Source organism: Pseudonaja textilis, chromosome 2 (genome assembly GCF_049901715.1).
Source record: "Pseudonaja textilis isolate UNSWEBS1 chromosome 2, rPseTex1.2, whole genome shotgun sequence".
NCBI lineage: Eukaryota > Metazoa > Chordata > Lepidosauria > Squamata > Elapidae > Pseudonaja > Pseudonaja textilis.
Window position 1 is genome coordinate 56782958 of NC_141991.1, and position 25745 is coordinate 56808702.

Sequence of the window (25745 nt, forward strand, 5' to 3'; positions counted from 1 at the left end):
TTCAATAAATTCCAGCTTTATTGTTCTTCCTTAAAACATTTATATTATATGTATATTAGAATATAGCATTTTATCTGTAGCATGTTAACACTTTCTTGGAGACATTCATACCACATACTTTCATACTCATACTCCATACTTGATTGCCTTTAATATTACTATTATTAAGCAACAGTAATATTCAGATACTTTTTATGACATATTAATTGCAGATGAAGAACAAATAACGTAACTGTATTATTTACATATAAAAATAGCTTTGTACTACAAAATATTTTATTTAACATTCTGAGGTTTCAGAATCACACTGGAATATGATCGTACACATGAAAAAGTATATGGTGAAAGGTTCCTGGTATTAATAAAATTGTGTTCAAGATGAAGATGTTCTAACTGCGAATCTTCATAGTCTTCTTCCTCATCACTGTCATCATTTTCCTCCTCAATATTTAACCTGGATCTACAAATTCGCTCTGGATGGACAGCTCTGTAAAACCATACCAGGATTAGTGAAACAAGGGTAAAAGTTATATTTTGTTAATAGATCTCATCAATTATCTTCCAGATAATTTTTAAGCTAGAAACTTTGATGGACGGTTGAAAAAACTAGCTGAAAAGTGTGCCTTACTCTGGCTAATTGACATGTTCCTTACACAGCAGTCCAAAAATGACAAATTGGTCATTTAGTCTCATACCTGGTCAGCAAGGAAGTGTTCCCTCGCCATATCAGGTAGCTTCCTAAACCTGATTGCAAAAGTGCTTAGTCTCATAGCAGTATATTCTCACTGATTAAATGTATAAATAATTAAATGTTAGTTAAGTTTTAGATGGTTACGGAAAAATTAGATTGAAGAATCTGCTATGTAAATATATTGTTCATAATGAAATGCCAAAATGAATCTTTCTAGCTAGGCTAAAACAAGACCCATCTAGTTAAGCAGCATACTTGGAGGATACCAGAATACAGTATATTTGGGAGCCTACTATATATTTTTACTATTGTTATGTTGGCCATTAGCTGTAGTGAAATAAATTGATTGGTGTTACCTCTTTAATGGGTCGAGATTTAGCTGAAAAATACTCGTCAAAGCATACTCAGCTCTTGCTTTTAATGTTTGCTTAAAGAAAGCAGTTAAAAGGCCAAACATACTGAAATCTGAATATAAATTGCAGGACACAATCTTCTACTACAGGGCTGTCAAACTCGCAGCCTGCGGGCTGGATGCATTCTGCCTGGCCATTCCCACGCCCACTTTAGCAAAGGGGGAAAAGTCGTGATACATCGCATGATGATGCGAGTTTCACACCCCAACTAAAAACTATCTTGATTTGAACTTGACTCCTAATTGCTACAAAGTTCCATATAAATTGTGTCTTGCAGTGTTTATTCAAATTTGGTTATGTTTGGCATTCTAACTCCTTTCTTTAAAAATAGTTTTGAAGTATTCTCAATGTCTTTGGACATTTTTTTAAAAAAATTATATGTTCAAATGATTAATCTGTCTTTGCTGGAAATCAAATTCCATCCCAGGAATTTGATTGCCAGCAATTTTTTCCTGGAAGAAGATAAATCAAACACTTTTAAACAAATCTAGCATACTTTTCTGGTTATTTCGGTAACAATATTTTCCCATTAAAATTATCAATACTTTCTAACTGGCCACTCAACTTTTGTCCTATTAAAAAGAACTTACTTGAATACCTACTATATAGTTATCTTTCTTTCAACCCAGGGCCACTATTAGGCCACGGCCTTTTTGGAACTGGGCGTGCAAGCAGTGGCCAAGAGCGCACATGCAGCTCTATTTGTGGAAGCACATGCTTGCACTGCTCACACAAGTAGAGCTGTGTGCACCGCTTGTGCGGAGCCATCCCCTCTCCCCTCTAAGGCGGAAAAATTCAGGATCACTGCTATATAGTAACTCTTCTCTCCATCTACCACACACCATTATATTACCTGATTTTGTTGTTGTTGAGTCTTAGAAAATTTAATGTTTTCAGTTCTGCAATACCAAGTGGCACAGATTTCAACTGGTTATGATCTAAAAACATTTCTCTGAGAGAGTGGTATGCTCCATAGAACGATACAAGATCTATTCCATTATCATCAAGTTTGTTAAATGAAAGATAGAGATATTCCAGCCCTGGTTTCATATGTCCAAATACAAATCCTGGAATTCTGTCAATTTGGTTCCCTATAAGTACAAGATGTACTAATGACTTTGGCAAATAGGAAGGAACCTGATACAACTTATTGTAAGAAAGATCAATAGACTCCAAGTTCCTGCATAAAGACAAAAATGCACAAAAGTCAAAAAGAGCAAGGTAACAGACATTCTAAAGCAAAAGGTAGGAATATTGAAGCACTCAATCTCATCTCTTCCAACTGTGTAGCTAAGTTCATGTTGCTCTAGGGCAGGGGTGTCCAACCTTGACAACTTTAAGACTTGTGGACTTCAACTCCCAGAATTCCTCAGCCAGCAAAGCAAGCCTTAAAGTTGCCAAGGTTGGACACCCCTGCTCTAGGGTATAATTTGATAGGTTTTTTTCATAATATGATGGGCAGATAGGTTTTCTTGATTTACTGACTGAAATAGTAGTGTGTTACCTGAATGAGGAGATACAGTTTGATTTTTTTTTTGTTATTTCTGTTTTGTTTTTATCCATGTCTCTAATAAATTCACATAAATTGAAGGAAAGAATAGATTTTTTTTAACAAAAGGAAAAAGCAAACAAGCTATAATTACTCTGCAGGATTAACGTCTGGTTAATGTATAATAGCAAATAGAAAATTTTGACTCCATGTTTTGTTGCAAAAGCCATTGTGGCCTAGATCGTACATGATAGTAAACCAAATGGGAAGTTTCAATTCTATTAAGCCAAAAAAAAAAAAAGCAAAATGATTCATTATAATTCAAGAACCAGGGTTGGTTGATTCATCTCTGTTTTGTTAAACAAATTTTGTTAGTAAAATCTGTGGCCTCAATAATGTTTTTAATGTTGTTTGGCTGACACTGATGGATAGTGCAAATGCTTACAGCAGATGTTTGTGTACCACTCTCTCACCCAGCCTTGTTGAAGGCTGTTAGACAGTTATGAATGAAATCATATGGAAAAAAGAAGTCAGTAGAACTTTAGGACAGCTATAGCCATCTAGGCAGTAGGCCCTGGATAATGACCAATGAACTTTCAGATTAAGATTTATGTAGAAAGTAGGAGTGTGTTTGAACCTTCCTCTGCCTTTTAGTTTATCCAAGGAAAGGATAATAGCTGATTACCAGGCAAAAAATTGTGCCCTAATGAAAAGCCTTTATGTACTCTTCACAGACAAAGAGTCTAGTGACCCAATGTGTTTCCTCTGGAAATAAATTGGTAGCACATTTAGAAGAGTTTAGTTCTAGAAATTCCCCACAACATATAGTCAAGAATGAAGTCTTAATGGTTATTTGCATTTTGTTGCATTTTTCACCTTCCAGAAAGAAAATCAGCATGCAGCTTACTAACCTAAAAGAACTACTTACATTGATGAAGCTGTCAGAACAACAGGGACTCTACCTAAAGGTGGTGATTGGTTAATTATTTCATGCCTCAAAAAACTGGAAATTTGCAGTTCTGCAACAGATTCTGCATTACTTAATATAGAGGTAGGACTGCAAAAAGAAATTCCAGCTAGCCATTTGTTTTTAATAAACATCTCAACTCTCTAAAGAGAATTTTTTTTTTTGCACCACCTACTCTTTTCTCATCATAATTTCCAGTTTCTGGGACTGGCAGATTCAAAGCTACATAAGGGGGGAAATAATCATGGTAGTATTTATAGCCCCAGTTGCCTTCTTAATTTTCCTTCTCCAGTTATTTCTTGAAAACTCTGCTAAAGTAATACAATGTAACTTGACTATATTGATTCTGTTTTTAAACTAAAGAATAATGGTGAGGTTTTTTTCTTTCTTTTTTTGACATTTAGGAGGAAAGTGCTTCAAATACTTACTTTTGTTTTAATTGAATTGAACATATGTTTAGTTGGCAAAGTTCAACAAAATAAGTTTTGAATAGTGTTTTAATTCTACTTTTTTCAAATATTATGTTTTTTTATAATAGATACACAAATTATTCTGCCGAGATCCTATGTTGTATTGACTGACTCTAGAATGTGTGAATTGGGAGGGATCTTATGGGTTGTCATACAGTGTTTCGATCCATCAAATGGTTCTTGCCAAACTTGGGTAAATCACCACAAATTGGGTAAAAGCTGTTTTTCTTTGGGTAATGGTACACAAACCCATTATCACAACATAAACAGGGACATTTAAATTGGCTTAAGTATTTTTCCTACGTTGGGTGAAACAATTTTCTGATAAGTGGTTTGAATACTGAACAAAAAGGTTTGGGAAGGTGGAGCTCTCACCTCACAATCAGGAGGCTGTGAGTTCCATCCTAGGTAGAGGCTAATATTTGGAATAGACTCTCCTGCTCCAGCAGGGGGTTGGACTAGTTGACCTCCAAAGTCCCTTCCAACTCTGTTATTCTAAGAAGGGAAGAACTGCATCAAATCATCTCTGGAAGAGCATTTGAAGAACAATAAGAGGAATTCATCGCTGTTGCAGGTACACTATTCTAGTGATGAACAGTTCTTGCTATCAGGAAATTCCTCATTATATGAAGCCGGACTCTTCTTTCTTTTAATATCAACTTGTTCTTTCTTTCCTGTCTTCAGTATCAGTGGAGAATAAGTTTGTTCTCTTGCAGTAACAGTTTTTAGGTACTTAGTTACTTACAGATCTACTTTTGTGTAATAAACTAAAGCCTTTTCTTTTACAATGGACAGAGTTCAAGCCCTGATTTTTCTTACATTTTGCATTCCTCACTAGTCTCATTAGCTTTTCTGACACCATCCCCACTAATTAAAATTTCCAATTTCTACTCTTTCTTAGTCATTTGCCCTTACTTTAATTTTCTATACAATTCTCAGCTTCTTTTTCAGCTTATCAATAAGTCCATTCCATGCATAATGTCCTTTAAACTTTTTTTCCTTCTTCTCATAGTGTTTCTGTGTATTCTTCCTGGAAACTGTTTCTGACCCAACTGTTTCTGCTAATTCTAGGGCAAAGAAGAGATAAATATTCTGAGTTCTACAATGACCAAGGGCTATTACAGAGATTTTCAGAAAATTTAGTAGGGAAGTGCAAAATCTATTTTTCCAGGCAATATTCTATAAGTCCTATGAAAGTTCCACTCTCCTCTGGATCACACTAATCTGATAATCCCAGAAGTCATTTGACAACTTTCTGGTAGCTAATCCTGCAAATTAATAATACCGTAGTTCATGATACAGGGAGTCTTCAAATTATGACCACAACGGGCCAGGAATTTCCATCCAATTTCCATAAGTTGATGTTGTTGTAAAGCAAGTCATGAACATGTGACTGCAAGATGCTACACTGTTGCAAATACTTGCTAGTTTCCAAGTGCCCAAATTGCAATCCCAGGACCACAGGGGCAATACATTGGTCATAAACAAGTGGTTATAAATTGAGGGCTATCTGTATGTACTAACTTCTAGGAAATTGCTAGATCACTAGCAGGTATTTTCTAGAGAAGGAATGAAACATTTCTGAGTTCTCCAGAATTTCATTCATGTAAGGGTCAGTTTCATCCTTCTCCAAAACTTACTACATATGAAACAAAAATCAGGCCCTTCCTTAAAGTCCTGTTATGCACAGAGGCATTCCTTCCTTTCATTTTGTCAGGGGAAAAAAGTTCTTTTACAGTATTATTTGAAAATGTCTGATCAAGACCATTTACCTCTCATATCTTGTTAGTTCGTGATAAAGGGAAAAGAATGAGAGAATTTGCTGCTGACATTTATATTTTAAAACCCAGTGAAAAATAGTCTGGACCTTCTTCTACTACTTATTGTGTATATCAATATATATCAGAGCAGGCACTGAAGATAATTTTCATCCTATACCGAGACCATGCAAGAAACAGAAACAAATGCATCTTTTTCTGTTTGTCTGTTCCAAAACTTACATCAAACAGAAAGTTTTATTGCCCTCTTTTCATACTGTAACACAGGAGGAAAACAAACAGCTTACAAATAATTATGAACCCCAATACAATTGCAGAAAACTTACCTTCTACTCAGTTCAACTTATTTTAATGTACTTTATTTTTACATTAGAAAAATATTGCTGGTAATTTGTACTTACTCGTGATTGATCCATGCCAATGGGGCTATTCTGCTTTCCTCTAGTTTATTGTGTCTTAGAACAATGATGTTTAGGTTTTTGGTATGATTAAAGCATATTTCTGAAATTTCTTCTATCTGGTTGTTATCAAGATATAGTTCCTACTTAAACAAATGGTAGAAAAAAGAAACACATGGAATCATATGGTTTGGTATATTAAAAACTTAAAATAGCTGTTTGAAAACTATTATTTATGATTGGAAACTGATTTCCTAGAGCTGCTGTGCTATTTTTATACAAAGTTGCATAAGAGATGTAAGTTGTAACTGAAAGAAGAAACACAATAACTGTATTTCCTTTAGCTATTATGAAGTGTAGAATGTGTTCTACACTTAACGTGCCAAGTGGTCTAAGAACTTAATTGATTATTACTAATGTATAACTATCTCCTGAACAAATATTTAAATTTTACAAAATAAAGGAAATTAATAATTTCAAAAATTATTTTACCTCAATAGAATGGGGCAGACCTTGTGGAATAGTTCTAAACTGATTTCGCCCAAGCCGCAAATATGACAAGCTCTTCAAAGGCTGAAAAGCTAAAGGGCTGACATTTGCTTCACTAAGTTTGTTGCTCTCTAATTCCAGTATTAGCAACTTTTTTAAACCTTTAGAATTAAAAAAAAAAACCAGTTAAAAATAACATTAAATAAAGCATTAATGTATTATCTATTATCCTCAGCTAAGAGTAGAATTTTAGGCTAATAAATAATCATGATACATGTACACACAAACACATTTCTATCACAACTATCCAGGTTACATACATACATATCCCACTAAATGATTTGAGAAATAAGTACAGATCCCATTTAGGAGATGGTTGGATGAGGGCTTGACATTGTAAGAGTCATGGTGGTGCAATGGTTAGAAAGCAGTACTGCAAGCTACCTCACTGTTGACTGCTGGAAGTTCGATTCTGAACAGCTCAAGGTGGACTCAGCCTTCCAACCTTCTGAAGTCGGTCAGACAGAAAACATAGCTACATAATTAATTCTACTTTATTGTAAGGCTACATTAGAAGAATCTGCATTAGACTTGCAGATTCTTCTAATGTAGCCTTACAATAAAGTAGAACCCTAGCTGGGTTACCTGGGTGGGCTGATGGGCATAAAAGGAATGCAGTAGGAATGAAAACTGTCAAATGACAGTTCCTAGTTTTCTATAAAAGGCTAAGTTCAGTAGTTAATTGTCAGTTATATTCTGAGCAGTATTGGTGAATTTAATAAGGTCTTATATGGTAGAAACTCAGATTTAATTGAAGAAAACTTATTTTGGATCTAAATATGCATTCCCTCCTGTCTATTTGATAGATGATAGGTACAGGTAGAGATAACTAGATAGTTAGACAGACAAATAGGTAGATACATTTTCTCCATGAAATATCTCTCAGTAATTCTATTTTATAAGTTCTTTGAATGTTGGGTCAGAGCTGCAGATATCAGTAGTTACTAGCATTATATTATTAACACCCATTGTAGGATTGAATTTGGTTCTAGACTATATTGTTTACTATGTATTAAGTTTCAACACCTTTTTCCTATAAACTTTTTGCTGCCACTTTTTAAGTGCTTGAACCATTAAGTTCCTTCTGGGGGCTCTTGTGTCTCTTGTCTGGTTGTTTCCTAGACAACATGTCTTCCCTTATTCCCCAAGATCATCCACACATTCCATTACCATCACACACAGGAGCTATTAATAAGACATGGCAATAGACATCACTAAAATTATCAGAACTCTGAGGATCTAGGGAGGAGGAGCCCATAAATCATCCAGTAAATGACTGAATTAGGCCTCTATCAATGATATCTGGGGGACAATAATAGCTATCAATAGATGAATATAGCTGGCTGTTATAAGTATCCAATAGAAGAAAATATATGCAGCTCAGCATTGAACTGTAGAGTCCATGATGTTCTCTGAGCTTGGCTGTTTGCTTGCTGAGGTTTAATTACCAAGTAACATCATCAATGAGAGTGAATGTGGGTTTGTTCCCTTTTCATATAGTTTGCCTTAAGGTGTTGATGGGGATGTAGCTTTCTCCCTGGTAGTTCCCTGATTAGTTTTCTGTTTAATTGTTTGTCTAGGATTAACCTCTCTTGATTAGTTTATTTGGTACACACGTAGAGATAAATCACATCCACACACCATTCAAGAAAGAATTTAAAAAGGTAAGAATAAAACAAAAACTCCAGATAAACTGTCAAACAGAAAATACTCTGATCAAGAGAAATCAACATGGCCATCAACATTGCAGCTCAGGCTATGATGTAGAAACTGGAAACAAACCACATGTTGTTAGCACGGATATATTACCTAGTTAGATAAAGGAAATGTCTGCAACCAAACAACCAAAGAGCACCAAAGGCTCCCTTGTAAGTATGTACCGTAGTTGCCAGAGGTTGCCTTGGGAAATCCCACTTTGAGCCCAAGCGTATAGCATTGTGCTATAAAACTTAAGTGCAATTCCCATATTCCACAATGCTCCCTGCTGCTCCAAGGTATTCATTGATAGAAAAAAATGCCTCCTAACAATGACTTTCATGATGTTTATCATAATGTGGAAGGTCTGATTCATCCTGTGATTCACCGTTTGCAGCATCTTATAATTTTTGATGAAGCCAACACATAACTTTGTGTTGTAGGAATGAAAGTAAGTAATTCTTACTGATGGAATCTAAGTGAAAAAAAGTAAGCTGCTTCCCAGAAAAATCAAAGATCTCAATTTGCATAATGATAATGATGTCAGGTAACATTTTAAAATACCTTGAAAGCTGTCTTCATTAATTAAATGGATTTCGTTTTCATTTATTTTAAGTTCTTCCAAAGATGATGGCAAACCATGTGGAATACTAACTAGTGTATTTCCATCCATATATAAACGCTGCAGATTCTTCAAGTTCTGAATTAAAAGAAAATACTCATTTTGTAAGCCTCTGCTTTCTTCATCTACACTAGTTAAATTAATGGTCCAAATAACATGTGCGGTGTCTGGTAGTGCTGTAACTCTTTGGAGACAATAGATTCAATGGCCAAAGAACTTTTGCCAATACAAGCTAAAATACAACATAGCAACATAATAATTTTCATTAATTTAAATAATTTAAATTGAATAATGTATACAATCCTGGGAATTTGAGGTAGTGATTTTAAAACGTGTGAAATAAAAAAAATGAAAGTAGGGTATTAGTATCATGAAACATTAACATGGAAAATTATCACATCAAAACGAATTTATTAAAAGACAGAATATGGGAAATTTGGGAGGAAATTCAAATATTGTGTGGTAAGTGCATTCTCATGTTTGAAAGGAATAAACTCAACAGCTAGGGCAATACGTGTGCACTTGAATCACTATCCATTTTTAAATTGTGTGCCTTTTCCTTCTGCCTAGAGCTAAAAGTAAATAGGCCAAAGTCACTTAGCTGACTTAGGCAAGTCTAGAACTCACTGATCTCTGGTTTCTAACCTGCTGCCTTAACCACTGCTACAAACTGGCTGTCACTGGAAAATTATTGTGAATAATTTCCAGTTTAGTTTGGACCCAGGACACTCCCAATCAATCCTATATCCAAACCAGAGCAAGTACACTCAGTACTCAGTTCAGCTACCAAAAGCCATAGCCTGATATTTATTTATTAAACATCATCAAACATTAAGAAAAGTATTTGACAAAAAACAGACAAAAGGCCCACAATAGCAGGGAGAGATATGAACAGCATATGACAATTCACTTTATCTGTATTACCGTCTCTATCTCTTACCTCTATCAAAACAACAAAGAAGAACTGTCCGGGGTCATTGGAAACAATATTGGTGTAATTACCATGAACAGATCCAAAGGGCTTTGGCTTATTCCAGCTTTGAACTTTTATGAATATAATAGGGACAGAATAGTGATAAAAAGTAGGAGAGATCTGCCCTCTCTTCTTCACATGAAAGTAACAGTCTGGCACAGAAGTATGGTGTATCAAATGTTTGCCTCTGCATCAGTTCTGTGCATGGCATTCTGTACTATAGTGGGTTGTACTGGTTTCATGTACTGACTCCCAGGGCTTCTCCCAGCCTTAGGAAGTAGCCTCTGAGCAACTGATTGGTAAGTACAGCTGCCATCATTGCATCAGTTGGGTGATACTTCCTTTGTGCCTACCTCTTTTCTTGCATGTCCTTTATAGTTCAATATCTATGTATTTCTTTTGCGGGTTGGAGTACTTTGTCTGCAATTGTTACACATCCCATGTTGACCTCAAATAACATGATTGGGATTGTTTGTTTGTATGTAGCAATAGTTTGTATGGCCACATATATTCCCTGCATGCTTTTTTTCACAGCACAAATATTCAGCTTCTGCAGATGTTAGGGCTGCTGTCCTTTGTTTCTTGCTGCAGCAGGCAATTAATTCTGTTCATATGGATAGGCCTCCAGTTTAATAATTATATTCCCAAAGAAATTTATCATAAAGTTTGATTAACAATCAATGTATGTATGTATGTATGTATGTATGTATGTATATATATATATTCTTAAGTTTTTGCAGGTACTTACATGTATGGTATTCACCTTTGTTCGGGTATTTTCCCACATCATTATAGTTGTGCTTTTAAAGTTGTAGCAACGTTTCGGCAGAATCTCATCTGCCATCATCAGGCTTGTATATTGTGTTCGTCTGTGAGTCAGACTTTCACAGCTATTTCAGTTTTAAATTTGGGGCTAGCCTACTGCTGTGCTTGATCCACAAAAACACACTGAGACATAATGGAGACCTAGAAGATGAACAAACCTATGGAACAGCTGTCCTGCCCTCATAAGGTACTACAGACAAAATCAGTAAGATACTACACAGGCATCACTTCAAGACTGCCTTCAAAACAGACAGAAAAATAGCAGCCATCCTTAGAAACCCCAAAGATAAAATCGACCTGGAAAACCAAGGCATATATGAAGTCCCCTGTGCATCATGCCCTGCCACATACATTGGATAGACCAATAGAAGAATAAGTACCCACTTGGATGAACACAAAAATGCAATAAAAAAACTGGAACACACTTCCTCACTAGAGCAACACATGAAAGCCACAGGTCATAGCATCAACTTCAATGGCACCAAAGCCCTAGCCACTATAGAAAACCCCAGCCACAGAATTATCAAAGAAGCCATAGAGATTGAAAAAAGACCTGAAAGCATGAATAGAAGAGATGATTCCACCAGACTGTCAATTATTTGGAAGCCTGCACTCACAAACAAAAAAATCTCCACACTACAAGCCAGGCAAACACCTGGGCACAAACAGATTCCCCCTGATACCTCCAGCTCAAACATACCCCAACCAGGCACCCAGATGAAACCTAGCTTCCTAATAAATGATAGCCGTCCATTGACTTGGAGTCAAGCCGCACTAAAAGCCTCCAATACAGGAACACAATGTTGCCAGCCAATCAAGACAAAAAAAGCCACAAAACAGACAGAAGATATTAGAAACACCAATCAAGCAGAACACAGCAAACTCCAAGACCAAAAACACAGACCAAGACTCCCAACCAACCAGGATGAAGAAAAAACCATTCTGGCACAGCAGTAGGTAGCCCCAAATTTAAAACTGAAACGGCTGTGAAAGTCTGACTCACAGACAAACACAATACACAAGCCTGATGATGGCAGATGAGATTCTGCCAAAACGTTGCTACAACTTTAAAAGCACAACTATAATGACGTGGGAAAATACCCGAACAAAGCTGAATACCATACATACAAATACCCGCGAAAACTTAAGAAAATATATATATGTATATATTTTTTTCATAGATTTTCACAGGTACCAGTATGCACGTCTTGGCGTGTTCAGGTCTTTTCCCGTGTAAGATTGAGAGTATCTTGACAACGTTTTGACGAGGTCCCACTTGCCATCTTCAGACTGGTGCTTTCGGCTTCGTGCTTGTGCAAGCAAAGCGTGATCAGAGCTGCTGTCTCTCTATAAATACTGGTGGGGAGGTTGGCTGTGTTGTCATTTCCCCATTGGTTGATGGAGTTGATGTTTGCAGATTGGCTGCTTTTTTGTAAGAACATGTGTGGCTGAGTTATTGGCTATGTGTCTATCAGCCTCCTGTGTTGTAACAACCTGGGTAATGGGCTGTGTGATGCACTTCTGAGTTCTGTTGTTTTGACCTCCTGGGTCTTGTGCTGTAATCTCCTGGGTTGTATTGACCTGGGTAATGGGCTGTGTGATGACCTTCTGAGTTCTATTGTTGTGATATTCTGGGTCTTGTGCTGTAATCTCCTGGGTCGTTGCCTGTGTTGTAACATCCTGTGTTGTAACATCCAAGATACTCTCAATCTTAAATTAAAACATCAGTAAGATTCACATTAGTTTGTTTTAGTCTCTTGAATAGAGACATATTCCAACAGGTTCCATTTAACTTTTGTGTCCTGATAATTTCAGTTTTACATATTTCTTGAACAAATATTATTGTTCATTCCTGATCATGTAAATGTTTGTCACAATTTTCCCTTTCTGAAGCACAATTTTGAATCAATTTACAGATCACATTCCATCTCAGTTTGATTTCAAACTTAAGTATCCATCTGTTCTTCTGGCTTGGCTTCTGGACATAATATCTCCAAAGAGCTCAGCTTTTCAAATAATGTTTCCATCTTCATGCTCCAGCATCATCTTCAAGCCTAAGATGATCTGATTTTGATGTTACTGCCATTTCCAAAAACTTTATGATAGCTTTAAAGGCATGAAAAAAACACTCTCCTAGTAGAATGTTTTAAGTCTTAATAAATACTGCATTGTGTGGCATCTGAATGCTGATTCATCTTGACTAAGTACTTGGAAATAAATTAGGAAGTTTAGTAACTGGGGTGCTCCCGGTATTAGGATTTAGCTATAACTCCCTGCTGCACCCACACTACTTTTGTTGGAAGATTACTGGAAATAATTTCCAGTGCAGCACACTCCCAGCCATTTCTTATAGCCAGATTAGATTAGATCAGATTAGAGCAGGCACAAATTTTCTCTGTAGATGAGGGTTGTCCAGCCTGTAGAGCCATCCTGGAAAACGTAAGGGGCTGGTCCACATGGCTTTGGCCCGTTCTACCCAGTGCAAAGAGAAAACATTAGGCCAGCATGGCTTTGGCCCGTTCTACTCAGAACGATGAGAAAACATGCCAGCAGAGCTGGCCACAGCCACCCAGTCAGCCACACCCAGTGAGTGGCATCAAACTGGCTACCTCCACCCAGCCCCCCGAGGTCAATCACAGCCCCGATGCGGCCCTCAATGAAATTGAGTTTGACACCCCAGCTCTAGATGTAATCTTCTTGGAATTTATGATAGCCAAAACAAAAAATGTGTAATCTGAAGTAATCCTTAAGGATTACAAGAATCAGGAAAATTATATGTAATTTTAGGACTGAAACTTTTACAGAAAAAAGGCATGGATGAAAGACTATGCAATCCATAATAAGCAAAAGCATAATAATAATAATACTGCACGATTTAAAGCACAAGGAAGGACATTTTGATATTTTTACTTTTTTAAAATTGTAATGTTGTAAATTGGAGACATTTTGCTGTAGTTGTTAAGACATCATGCTAGAAACTGGGAGACTTAGTTCTACTTTAGGCCTAAAGCCAGCTGGGTGACTTGGACCAGTCACTCTCTCTTAGTTCTGGGAAAGGGACAATGACAAACCACTTCTAAATCTTGCCAAGAAAACTGCAGGGACCTATCCATGCAGTCACCAAGAGTCAACATTGTCTTGAGGGCACCAAAATGAAATGTTGCAAATTATGATCCCTTATATTATTTCAATGTAGTAATGCTTATAAAATATGAATCATATTGTAAACATGCTATTATTTAAAACTCTTAAAATATTGAAAATAAAAAGAGGAAAGTAAAATGATGCCAGTGTTGCAAGAAATAAAATTATTTAACTTTTCATCCAACATTGAGTATAACCTTTGTGTACATGTTGGTTGTGTGTGATTATATAGATTCTTCTTACTTTAAATGCCTGTGGACCAATGCCAGATGATGTGATTTTATTTTTACGAAGATCAATTCTCTCCAAATTAGGTATCCCATTGAAAACTCCATCTGGAATTTCAGTGATGTCATTCCCTAGGGAAAGGAAGAAAAAAGTTAAGAACGTTCTCTCTAATTGTTGACCATTTTTAAAAAATTTACAGTACAAGTAATCAAACACAGGGGAAGACAGTAATAATTTATAATGCTGGGGGTTTTTTTTTAGTAACGATTTATATGGTCTCTTCATTAAACAGCAAACAGGAAATAAAAATGATCTCCCTTCCTTCTTTTCCCAATTTTCATAACAGGAAATTGCAGCTATAGAAAATATGACTGTTTAAATGCAACATTGGAAAACTGATGAATGAGTAGGATATTGCTTTTTCAAGATTTTCCCCAGTGCTTGCTTTTGCAGTAACCTGCTACATACAGTACAAAAGAGAGGTTTTTTTTCAACTCTCTTCAGAGGATGGCCTATTTTAAAATAATATGCTTCTGCCGTGAGTGAAGTAACGGTAAAAGGAGTGCATCAGGATCAGTATAAATAAGAAGCAACTTACTGTGTTTATATTGTCAAAATTATAACAATGCCTTTAAACAGAGTTCTGGGTTTCATTTGGATGAAGAATCCTTTTAAAATACTTTCAATGTATTTTTTAAAAAATCCTCACCATCAAGCTCTATGCTTGTAAGCTCTTCATCTCTGATTATGGGTATATGTGTGAGTTTGGCATTAACACAGCTTACTGTATTTTCTAAGACAGAGCATCCAGTTGGCAAAGGAGGCATTTCAGTAGAAGGCTCAGGAATTGGGAAGTGTGGGGGCATTCTGAACACATCTCCACGCAACGTGTCTTCCTCCTCTTCACTTTCTTCTTTCTCTTGTTCATTTTCTTCTTGCTCTTGCTCTTGGTCCTTTTCTTGTTTTTCCTCTTGCTCTTGTTTTTTAATTTCTTTCTCAATTCTTAGCTCTTCTTCTTCATAAACTCTTCGTTTTTCTTCCTCTGATCTGGTTTCCACTTCTTCCTCCCTTTGATCATTGATATGTGCATGTTTTCTTCTTGGTTTGTGGCTTTTTATTCCCTTTTTTTTCATCTTTCCTGGTTTTTTTATATGAATATTCTTTTCAAGTGTTCCTTCCTTCTTTTGCATTGGATCTTGTGTCTGCGTATAATGCAAGACTGGTTCACTCGGATTAGTTGGCACAGGAGAATCTCCAGAAACTTCAGCTGTGTCACTTTGAGAAATTGTAGTTAATGCTGAATATAAAGGAGGGGGAAAAAGAGTTAATGCTAATATAACACAGAATCGTAATGCCATTTTTATAGTAAGTGTCAATAAAGATGTATCTGAAACTAGACCTATACTTAATATTGCTGAAAGTATATACAAAATCAATATTGCATGCAAACAATATTGTATATAAAATCAGAAATATTAGAAGTTTAATTGGACTTATTTGTTATTTTCTGTGGTTTTATGGGTATCCAATAAACTTATTTTATTGGATGTACTTATATTTATTGAGAGAGAGAGAGAGAGAGAGAGAGAAAAGGGAATAAATATGTGAACGAGATATTTAGTTAAATATTAAAGTCCTAATTTTTTAGTCTTATTAGCATTAGTTTCTCTAATGATTTATCTTGTTCATAAATACTTCATGCAAAGAAAATTTATAAATTGGATATTAGTATAAATTCTCATAAAAATTCCATGTTTTTCATTTTTCTGAACATGTGTTATGTATTAAGATACAATCAAGTTGTGCAAAACATAATGATTTTAAAGTGTTCTGACTTAAAAACTACTAAGATTACTCTTAGATATGTATTTTTTATGAGTTCTATTTAAAAGTTGACACAAAAGACATTAAATAAAACTTTCAAACTGTGTTGTTTCAAATGTTCTGACTATTCTGAGTGTTGTCATTGGGCTGCTTTTTAAAAAAAATCAATTGGTTATGTCCCCGCTTCTATTGGTTTGATGGATCGGCTAATGGGGTAATAAAATATTCAGAGGAAAGCAGCTGAAAAAACACCTGGCTGAACAAAAAGGCTACTCATAGTAGCTGCATGGCTTATTTGCTATAGATGTTAGAGTTCATGTGAGAGAATAGCCTGCATGTATGTACATTGAGCAAAATAAACATGTGCATTATTATCTTTCATAAAACAGCTTTTACTAAAAGTGTTATCATGTCTTTGTTAATACAAAGATACTAGTACAAAGTTGTTAAGATTAATTTGTTGAACTGTTAATTTTGAGCTTCCAGCTACATTTAAAATGTCAAGGCCCTGTGCTGATTTCAGCCCTAATTAAGTTTTGGATTAGACTGTGTGCCTTGTAAATTTTCAAAATGCCAAGATGAAACATTTGCTGTGGGATTGGCAGGAAGGCAGTTCTACTTTCTTTTCTCTTGTCTCGTGCTGAAGTTTTATTGTCTCAGATCCAAGGGCATGTGATTGCTTGCTTTTGTCATATGAGCTTTTCAGGAATTTTTGTCTGTCACATGTGATTTGATTTGGTATATTGATGTGCCATAAAATTATTCTTAATAATGCAAGAATAATTGAGGAGACATCGATAGATGAAGTTAAAATATTAAGATGGCAAGCATAATTGTGTGATCAAAGCCGCTCCTTCCCTCTGTTTCCTCCCCAGTCACTCCACTAAGTTGACCAGACCAGGCAATCAATTCTGCAAGAAAGCTAAACTATCCTTATTAAGATGGGCTACAATAATAGAATAATGCCAGTTTGACTGTGCTGTACTCTTATTATACTACATATAAGCTACTACAGTTAATCAAGCAGGGATCTGTCTGTATCACTCAACATGTTATGTCGTTTCTCAGGAATTAAACATATTTTAGCCCCTTTTGTCCAGGTAATGTTAACGTCAATATCATCTTCCTTATTCTCTACACACAGACACATATCATGCCTCTGAGTAGCTGTTACATTGGACAACAATTCCACTTATCTGTGTGTCCTGGTAAAAAACAACGGAATTCAGAGCTCGTCACAAGTCTCCATTGCTTCCCATGACAGAAATAGTTTTGTTTTATTTGCAATTCAATCAACTTGCAATCTTCCGATAGATTTTTGAATCATTCAGTTTGATTCTGATCTCAATATAAAACATGCATTCCATTATAACAATAGTATAAAGTAAGCAAAGAACATTGTGATTAAGAAATAATATTTTCTGATATATTTAGATCATGATAGTTCAACTTTTTGGGTTGCCTGAGCTGCATTGAAGAGGAATTGTCTTGAACCATATATAAAATATATAATATTGTTAATGTATATAAATTACATCATAATGTTAAAACTTTACAATCTTTTGGAGCCACATTACTAGCTGTAAGTAAGTGGTCTGCATATGGTCCAGAGGCTGCAGGTTGGACACACCTGGTTTGGTGATACCGAAATATGCCTTTCCAGTTATATTCTGAATAATGTAATACTCTAAGAGCAAGAAATATCACATTTGCCATTTATTGTCCTTTTTTGGGGGTAGTTCTAGCAATTCCATAATGGATGTCTTATTGTTCCAGAATTGTAAGATATTAAGTCCTACAGTTTTCCAATCTGGTTATGTAAATGTATGTCCATCTTTGTGGCTTTTATTTAATGGCTATCAGATGTGAACTTAGAAGGTGATTTGGGACAGAAGAATAAGGATGCTATCATTACCACTGTGCAGCAAATACCACTAAACTGTTCTTAAGTGGTGACTATGAACATTACACATACATGTACTGTATCTTTGTGTGTGTGTGTGTGTGAGAGAGAGAGAGAGAGAGAGACCCAGAGCAATCATATTCCATTCAGGATATTTTATTCTGAATGATTTTTTAAAATATTATTATTGGTATGATTAAATATTATTTTCACAAATTCAGATTTCCAAACTAATGTTTCAGTTGCATTCAAGGGTCACTGATTTATTTTCCTTTTCATTCCCTTGCAGCTTTTGACTATAATTGAAGACATATGTGAAATGTGCATGTGTGCATATTATCTTCAAATTATATATAAGAAATTAATATACCCTAAAATATACAAGTACCCTTCAACTTACTATCATTATATCTGGAATGTCCATTGCTAAGCAGGGCTGCGCCCAATTTTACAATTTTTTTGTTGTTAAGTTGTTAACTGAATTACCACAGCAGTTAATTGAGTCACACAGTTATTAAGCAAATTTGGCTTTCCCCATTAACTTCGTTGGAAACCAGGGAGGTTAATATATGCCGGTTGCCAACTGCCAAAATGTTAATCAGATGATCATGGGAATGCTGTAATGATTGTAAATGCGAAGACGGGTTGTAAGTACAAAGACTAAACTTTTTTTGCTATCACCCTAAATTCAAACAGTAGCTAAATGAATGTTTTAGTCAAGGACTTCCTGTGTGTCCTATGCATATAACCATGTATATAAGAAATTAATATACTGTACCACTCTCCAGACACACAGGGCAACATTCTCCTTCAGGTTTTGTAGATTTGTGACATGTCAGAGGATTGCATGAGGTTTCATCACAGAACACCTTTCCTTTTGAACAGAGGCATGTAACGCAGTGTTTAGGAGACCACACAGCTTTATCAAACATAATCATTCCATTAGCGAAGCATCGTCCTTCTTTTCCTAAGAAATGGAAGCCAAAAGCAGATTTTATTATACAAATATATAAAATAATTATAAAGTGTACTGATTTTCACTACCAGCTTTTATTTGAATTTTTATGTATGTGGCAATCTATTATTGTCAGACAGACAGTGGTGATGCAATGTATGTATACTGAGAGCATTTGCACCAAGACAAATTCCTTGTGTGTCCAATCATACTTGGCCAATAAAGAATTCTATCTATCATCTATTATCCCACATGAGAAGTTGATGGTGTAACAATTCGATTGCCAGATTAGATCTGCACAAACCTAGATGCAAACTCATTTAAAAGAATTCTCGTAACAAATTTATAAAAGAGGATAATACCTTTCGGTCATCCATTGATTGATGACTTACTTGTGGTATGCTCATTACAAATATAAATATTTATTGTACGATACCTGGAATATAATGTTAGGAAAGAAAGATGTAAAAATTTTTAAAAAGGTATTTAACATCTTCAAAAATATATGTCTGTCCTAATAAAATGTAAAATATTTAACTGAACATTTGATTGTAAAGCTAGAGATAGGTAGGCTCTTTTCCAATGCGATCTTCACTTGCAATCACTCTAAATACTAGACTAAAAATACCTTATGGATGAAATCCTTGACAGATACCTCAATGCTTTCAGCTTCAGAAATATGAGCTCCAACTTATTTGAGTTTAGTGATTTTAGTTCCACCTTTGGGTAAAATTCCAGATAAAAAGAAACAATCAAGGGAAAAATGAGGAAACTACATATTACTTCAGATGATTCCTGAGGGAGATCTAAAGCAGTGGTCACCAACCGGTGGGCCGGGGACCACTGGTGGTCCGTGAGAAAATTTTGGTGGTCCACAGAGAAATGTCTCCCCCAAAGCAATTAATCCATGCTGTGTGGGAACACAAGGCTGCACCACCCACATGGCCCGCCCACCTGCCTGGCTCCCACCCTTCGGCCGAGCGCAAACCTTATCTTGAGTAGAGCTGGAACTGGTAGGTAAGACCAAAGGTGAGGGAGGGAAATCCAGCCCGGGGTGGCTTGCTGATATTTGTGGGAAAGTTGGTCCCACATTCCAAAGCTTCAATAATCACAGGACTGGCCCTTTGATCATCCCAGAGCAGCTGCTCCTCCACCCGAGTACACCGGCCTGCCATGGATGTATTCCTCCAGGATGACCAAAGGGCCAGTCCTGTGACTACTGCACAGGAATATGGGACTGACTTTCCCACCAACAGCAGCTAGCCACCCTCAGTCAAAATCCCTATTAGTGATCCGCGGGGTTTAAAGTTATGAGTTTGGTGGTCCCTGAGGTTCAAAATGTTGGCGACTCCTGATCTAAAGTACTTCATATAGAAGGTATGGTATATATGCTGGCATATTTCCTTTAATATGAAAATAAATGCTCCCAAATGAGCAGCTTTAGAGAGACTATTAAAAATGGACCGCAATTATATTTTTTTGTGTTCTAATTGCCCTTTTATTTAAAAAAAAAACACCCTACTTTATATACCTACATTTTCTATGTAATTCCACTTTGAGATCATTTATTTAATTTATTGTAGGCACCTTGAAACAGGAATAATAGATTTGGAATATAAATATGCGTGTGTGGTTTATAGATTAGTTTCTGATGTTTTCTAAAATAACTATCTGCCATGAAAAAGTTTCTCAATCAAGCTAACTATGATACTGTACAATTTCTAGAAATATCAAAATGAAATAAATTACAGACATCTTTTACTAGTAATGTAGTAGACATCTTCTATATATTCAGAAGATTGCTGCTGCATATTGCAGCATGAATGTTTACTACAATGAAGTCAATAAAAGCCATGATTTCACCCTTACTTACTTTCATATATTATATTAATATATTATATACATTCATATATTATATTAATGAAACTATACTTATTTATTCCAAATATTTTTGTGCCATGTTTTTATTGTACATGGCTAAGCCAAATTGTTGCTATCACATACATTTTAATTTTGAATATCTTGGAGAAATAAAGTTTCTATAACATTTTTATATAATTGTATATCTTTAGTGATAGAATGGATAGCATTGGAATATCAAGTATATTTTTCTTTTCCCATGTGCCAGTACCACCCAGATGTGTTTCAGAGGACTGTGGAATTTTCTAGAAGAATTTTGTAAGGTATAATGGGCTGTAGTGAGAAAACTTGCATTTTAAGGGCTACAATTGAGATATCTGCTAATGTCATCTCACTTTTGTGTCAAGTGGATCAACATAGTTGATAGGATGGTTGTTTCAGAGCATTAAAAATCATGAATTAGCTTTGGAACATACATTCACAAAATCAGTTTGCACATCCATTGAGAGTGCAAATGTCAGTTATATGAATTGTTCACTCACTAGGATGACTTTTACCATCTAAATATTGCTGACTCACTGTTTTATCCAATTTCGTGTGCTCTGATAATAAAGTTGTTAGACTACTAATACTTGTGCACTGTTACCTGCTTTGGGGGGAAATATCCTGATTTTTATGATGTTCTACAGTATTTAAAAGATGTGTATTAATTAATTGTACATTTTAACTTGACCTGGTAGTAGAAAAATGCTTGGCCTACACACTAGCATGTTAGTATTTTTGATTTAATCACACTTGTGGAGCATGGTGGTTCGAGTGGTTGGAACACTGAACAGGAGATTAGCAAGCCTGCATTTGAGACCCAAGAGCTGGGGTTGAGCTCTCATCCTTCACTCCAGTGCCTACCAGGGGCATGAAAGGAGCCAACAACAGGCGTCCCCAGGGTAATGGTGATGTCACTGGCTAATCCTTTCAACCCAGAAGTGCCTTGGTGCTTCTGACATGAGTGCAAAAAAAAAAATATCATACTTGTTTATGTTTAAATTTTTAGGTGATTGAGATCTCAAATTGTGAATATGAGTTGGAAGGACATAAAATAAATAATAAAATCTATTTCTAGTATTAGGTGAAGAGCACCGAATACTACTATTAGATTTCTGGTATTTCTCTACAGTGAATGAAAATCATACATGATACCCAAGATTAAGCAAGAAGAATTCATCTATTTTTAATAGTTTTCTTTTTTACATGGATGATTTATAAATATATATAAAAAATAAGTTTTTCCTCCTTACCTGGCAAAATATTATAACTGGATTCTTGAACATCCAATTGGGTAAGAGAGTTAAATACTCCAGTAATATCTCCTTCAATATTAGTAAGTGGGATGCTCATTAGAGGAGTGCTAGAGATTGGAGGTCTAATTTGTGACTGCCTATTTAAACTGTGATTTCTTAAGGGGATCTTTCGTAGTCTTCTGTAGATTATTCTTCGCCTTGCTCTTCCGGGCATTCCATTGGGTTTATTCTGGGCAAGAGCAACAAACAAATAAACAAGCAGAAGATAGTAGACTAGGACTGCTTTTTGCATTGTTCCCTGGAGCACTGCACAAAAAAGAAAGAAAATCATTTGAAGATTAAAGCGATTAGAATTAAAAATGAAAAGTGCCTATTTTTTTATTAAAGTCCTTATTAAGTGGAGTGTCTAAGGCAAGGTCGGTGACTATTTGTTTTTATTTACAGATTATAGAAGGGTGAGAATCTTCTGTATATAATCTAGATAAAGCAATGCTCTTTGGAAGCAAACACATGATAGCAGTGTTCCAATGTCTAAGAAGAGGGGGTCAACCTATTCTCCAAAGCACCTGAAGGCAGAACAAGAAGCAATAGATGGAAACTAGTCAAGGAGAGAACCAACCTAAAACTAAGGAAAGTTAGAACAATTAATCCGTGGAACGACTTGCTTCCAGACATTGCGGATACTCCAACACTGGAAGTTTTTAAGAAGAGATTGATTGGACAACCATTTATCTGAAATGGTATAAGGTCTTCTGCCTGAGCAGCAGGTTGGATTAGAAGACCCCCAAGGTTCCTTCCAACTCTGTTATTCTGTTATATTTGGATGGGGTTGGATCTCATTTTTGCACTGCAGGTCTATGGAAAGACAAGACTCCAGTTTCAAACTGAAGTTTGATCGAGATATGAGCTAGCTGCTCTGAACCATGTTTATTATTGTGCTTGTTTGTTTATCAAATTGGTATGCTGCCCATTTTGCCAAGGTGCGGTTGATTAATGAAAAAGAAATTGGTTTAGCATAGTTCCAGATCTGAATTACAATAATTAGAAATATTTGTTCAGTGACTTATTTATCTCAACAAACATTTATCCTGTGAAGATATGGAATGAAATATTAATCTGATTATAGTTAAAGATATGATTTCCAATTTCCCTAAAACATTATGTTTTATTAAGCGTGTCAGTGAAGACAGTGGTTAAGGGCCTTGCGTGAACTCCGCTGCCCTTTCTGTGACATGGTTGCAAACAATTTGCAGCCCAGAGGTTGGGAACCCCTGCTTTAGGAGAGAAGTACAATCCTCTTATTCTGGATTAATGAATAATTAGAAAGATTGAAAATTAATTAATACAACTTAAAGGATATATAGATAGTTGATTTCTCTGAATTTAATCTGATGAGATTAATAAATGAAATATTGTTGAAAGTTTATTCTTTGTGAATGTCACATTGTCATGTATAAAGACAAGTTCTTTGGCTTCATTTTATAAACAATTGGACTTTTTGTGTGAAGAAGGCTCTTAGTTTAGGCCACATATTGCAAATTATAAATGATATAAGGTTCTTAATACTCTGTTTATCACTTTAAAGTAAAGCTGTATAACAGTACAGCAGTTATAATTATGCTATATATTAAAAATGGCTATATATTGTAGTATGGCAGTTATAATAATGCTGTATATTAAAAATAGCTAGCAAAAGTTTTCTTCAGGGCAAAAGTTGGTAGTTTTTAATATTACCAACCTAAGGAAAAGTTGAAAAGTAATCATGTAAAAGAACTTGGGATTCTGTCTCTCTATCTGTCTATCTGCAGGATAATTCTCCAAACTCAGAACAGAGCAAGATCAGCGAGCTGGATCAGGCTGTGGGAGTAGACAAAATAAATTCAGAAAATTTCCTCTAATGTATCCGTATGGGAAAGGAAATTAGGCAATCAGTTGGTATGTTGCTTATTCCACCCTTCCCCCCTTAATCATGTGACCTAGACATGCTCATATTCCTTCCCACGCCTTCCTGCATAGCCATACATGCACAATATGAGAGGAGAGCAAAATAGACAAACATAGAGGCTGCACATATATACCCACTCTGATTAGTCCTCGGGAGAAATAGTGCTTATACATCCAAACACAGAGAATTGCAACATATTTCATTACAGAGAAGAGTACAGACACAGCCTGTGTCCTTTGCTAGTAAAGGTGGTAGAAAAAGGTCAAGAAGCCAGGCTGTATATACTTTGGTTTATGATTTCCCACAAAAGCATGTTTGTTTGTTCCCTTACTGGATTTAAAAGCCTAAAAAATATAGGGTAGGTGCCTTTTATGGTGTTTAGTCTAAGGCTTACCTTCTGTGTAAGGTATGAGAAGGACAAGTTTCCCACAAATGCTGCCCTTCATGTACTCCTGATGAAAGCTATGAGCATGGCAATAGCAGTTACTATTTCTGGATCATGAAAAGCATCGTCTGGATCTACTGAATCAGTCTTTATATTCAGGAAAGAGGGGTGGGGGCCAATAAAGGGTGGATATACATTGAACAAGAGGCTGCTTCCTCTTGGACTGCATTAAGGAAGTAACATCTGGCAGAACCGGACTGCACAAGTGTATTCTGCATATTGCATATGCCACACACTAAATGTCATATGAGAGAGGAATAGTCTATTTTCCCAGGTAATTGCATTATGTTTACAGTTTGTTCTGTGGGAAAGGACAGGGGAACTTATACATTTATTCAGATAACCTGTCACCTCAAATTACGCCATTAAACCCATATTGTAATGGACTACTCTCCAAAGAGTAAAAAGAGAATTTTTCCAAATGCATTTGGGAAAAAGAAGTTGATTATAACACAATTAATAACACAATGTTATTTTTATTGATTATCCCATACCATTGAAATTCATAGCTATGAACACAGCCTTAAAAAGTATTGTTAAAGAATTGCTAAAATGTTAGCATTTTTCATAAAATGTTGTGAACAATGCTTTTTATTACTCCTATACCAAAGTAAAAATAATTGGTTTTATTCATATCAGTTAAGCTTCATGAAATTAAATACAATATACTTTCTGCAAATACATTTTATATTTGTTCTCTAATGCATACACACACACACACAAACACACACACACACACACAATATATTGGTAGTCAATCTCCCATATTTTAAGTAGTAATTTAATATGTAGATGTAATACATTACCTGGTTATCTAATCTAATAGTAGATTCTGTTTGCCATTTAAATTCCAGCTGCAGAAAAGAAAAACAAAAATCTGTGCTGCTCTATTTCAGAGAAAAGAGACAGTTAAGAAGAAAATATATTAGATGCCTCCTTAAATAATTCCTTTTCTTGAAGTGAAGGCACTGCTCTGTCCGGGTGTGCGCAGAAATTCAGCTACTTCAGCTATAAAAATCTTCCCTTCAAGAAAATGAAAAGCAGCACAATACTTTTGGTCCTTAGGCTGACAAGGCACAAACGGGAGCTCTTTTTAACCAAGATATTTTCAGAACCAAAATAAACAGGATTACTGTTTTAAAAAACCAGGCATTTGCAAGACAGTTTCATTTGTTCTGTTCATTTTCCAGATTTAGTTAATATAAGTTTATTGTGTGTTAGAAATTGTATGCTTCTTTATGTTCCAAGAAAACTTTCAAAAGCCAGGTTTTTC

General features: G+C 35.6%; 2 protein-coding genes across 3 annotated transcripts in view; one reads left to right on the top strand and one right to left on the bottom strand.

Annotated features, from left to right (window-relative positions):
* Positions 1-25507, bottom strand: ECM2 (extracellular matrix protein 2). Its single transcript, XM_026724513.2, has 10 exons — positions 25279-25507; positions 22080-22388; positions 18748-18936; positions 14952-15539; positions 14258-14373; positions 9015-9150; positions 6699-6856; positions 6210-6349; positions 1958-2284; positions 1-487 (listed from the first exon to the last, which is right to left on the bottom strand). Exons 2-10 carry the CDS (start codon positions 22372-22374, stop codon positions 277-279), a joined length of 2160 nt encoding a protein of 719 aa, XP_026580298.2. The 5' UTR covers positions 22375-22388; positions 25279-25507; the 3' UTR covers positions 1-276.
* Positions 1-25745, top strand: part of CENPP (centromere protein P) — a 147581-nt gene that overhangs the window by 96560 nt on the left and 25276 nt on the right. The window lies entirely within an intron of this gene.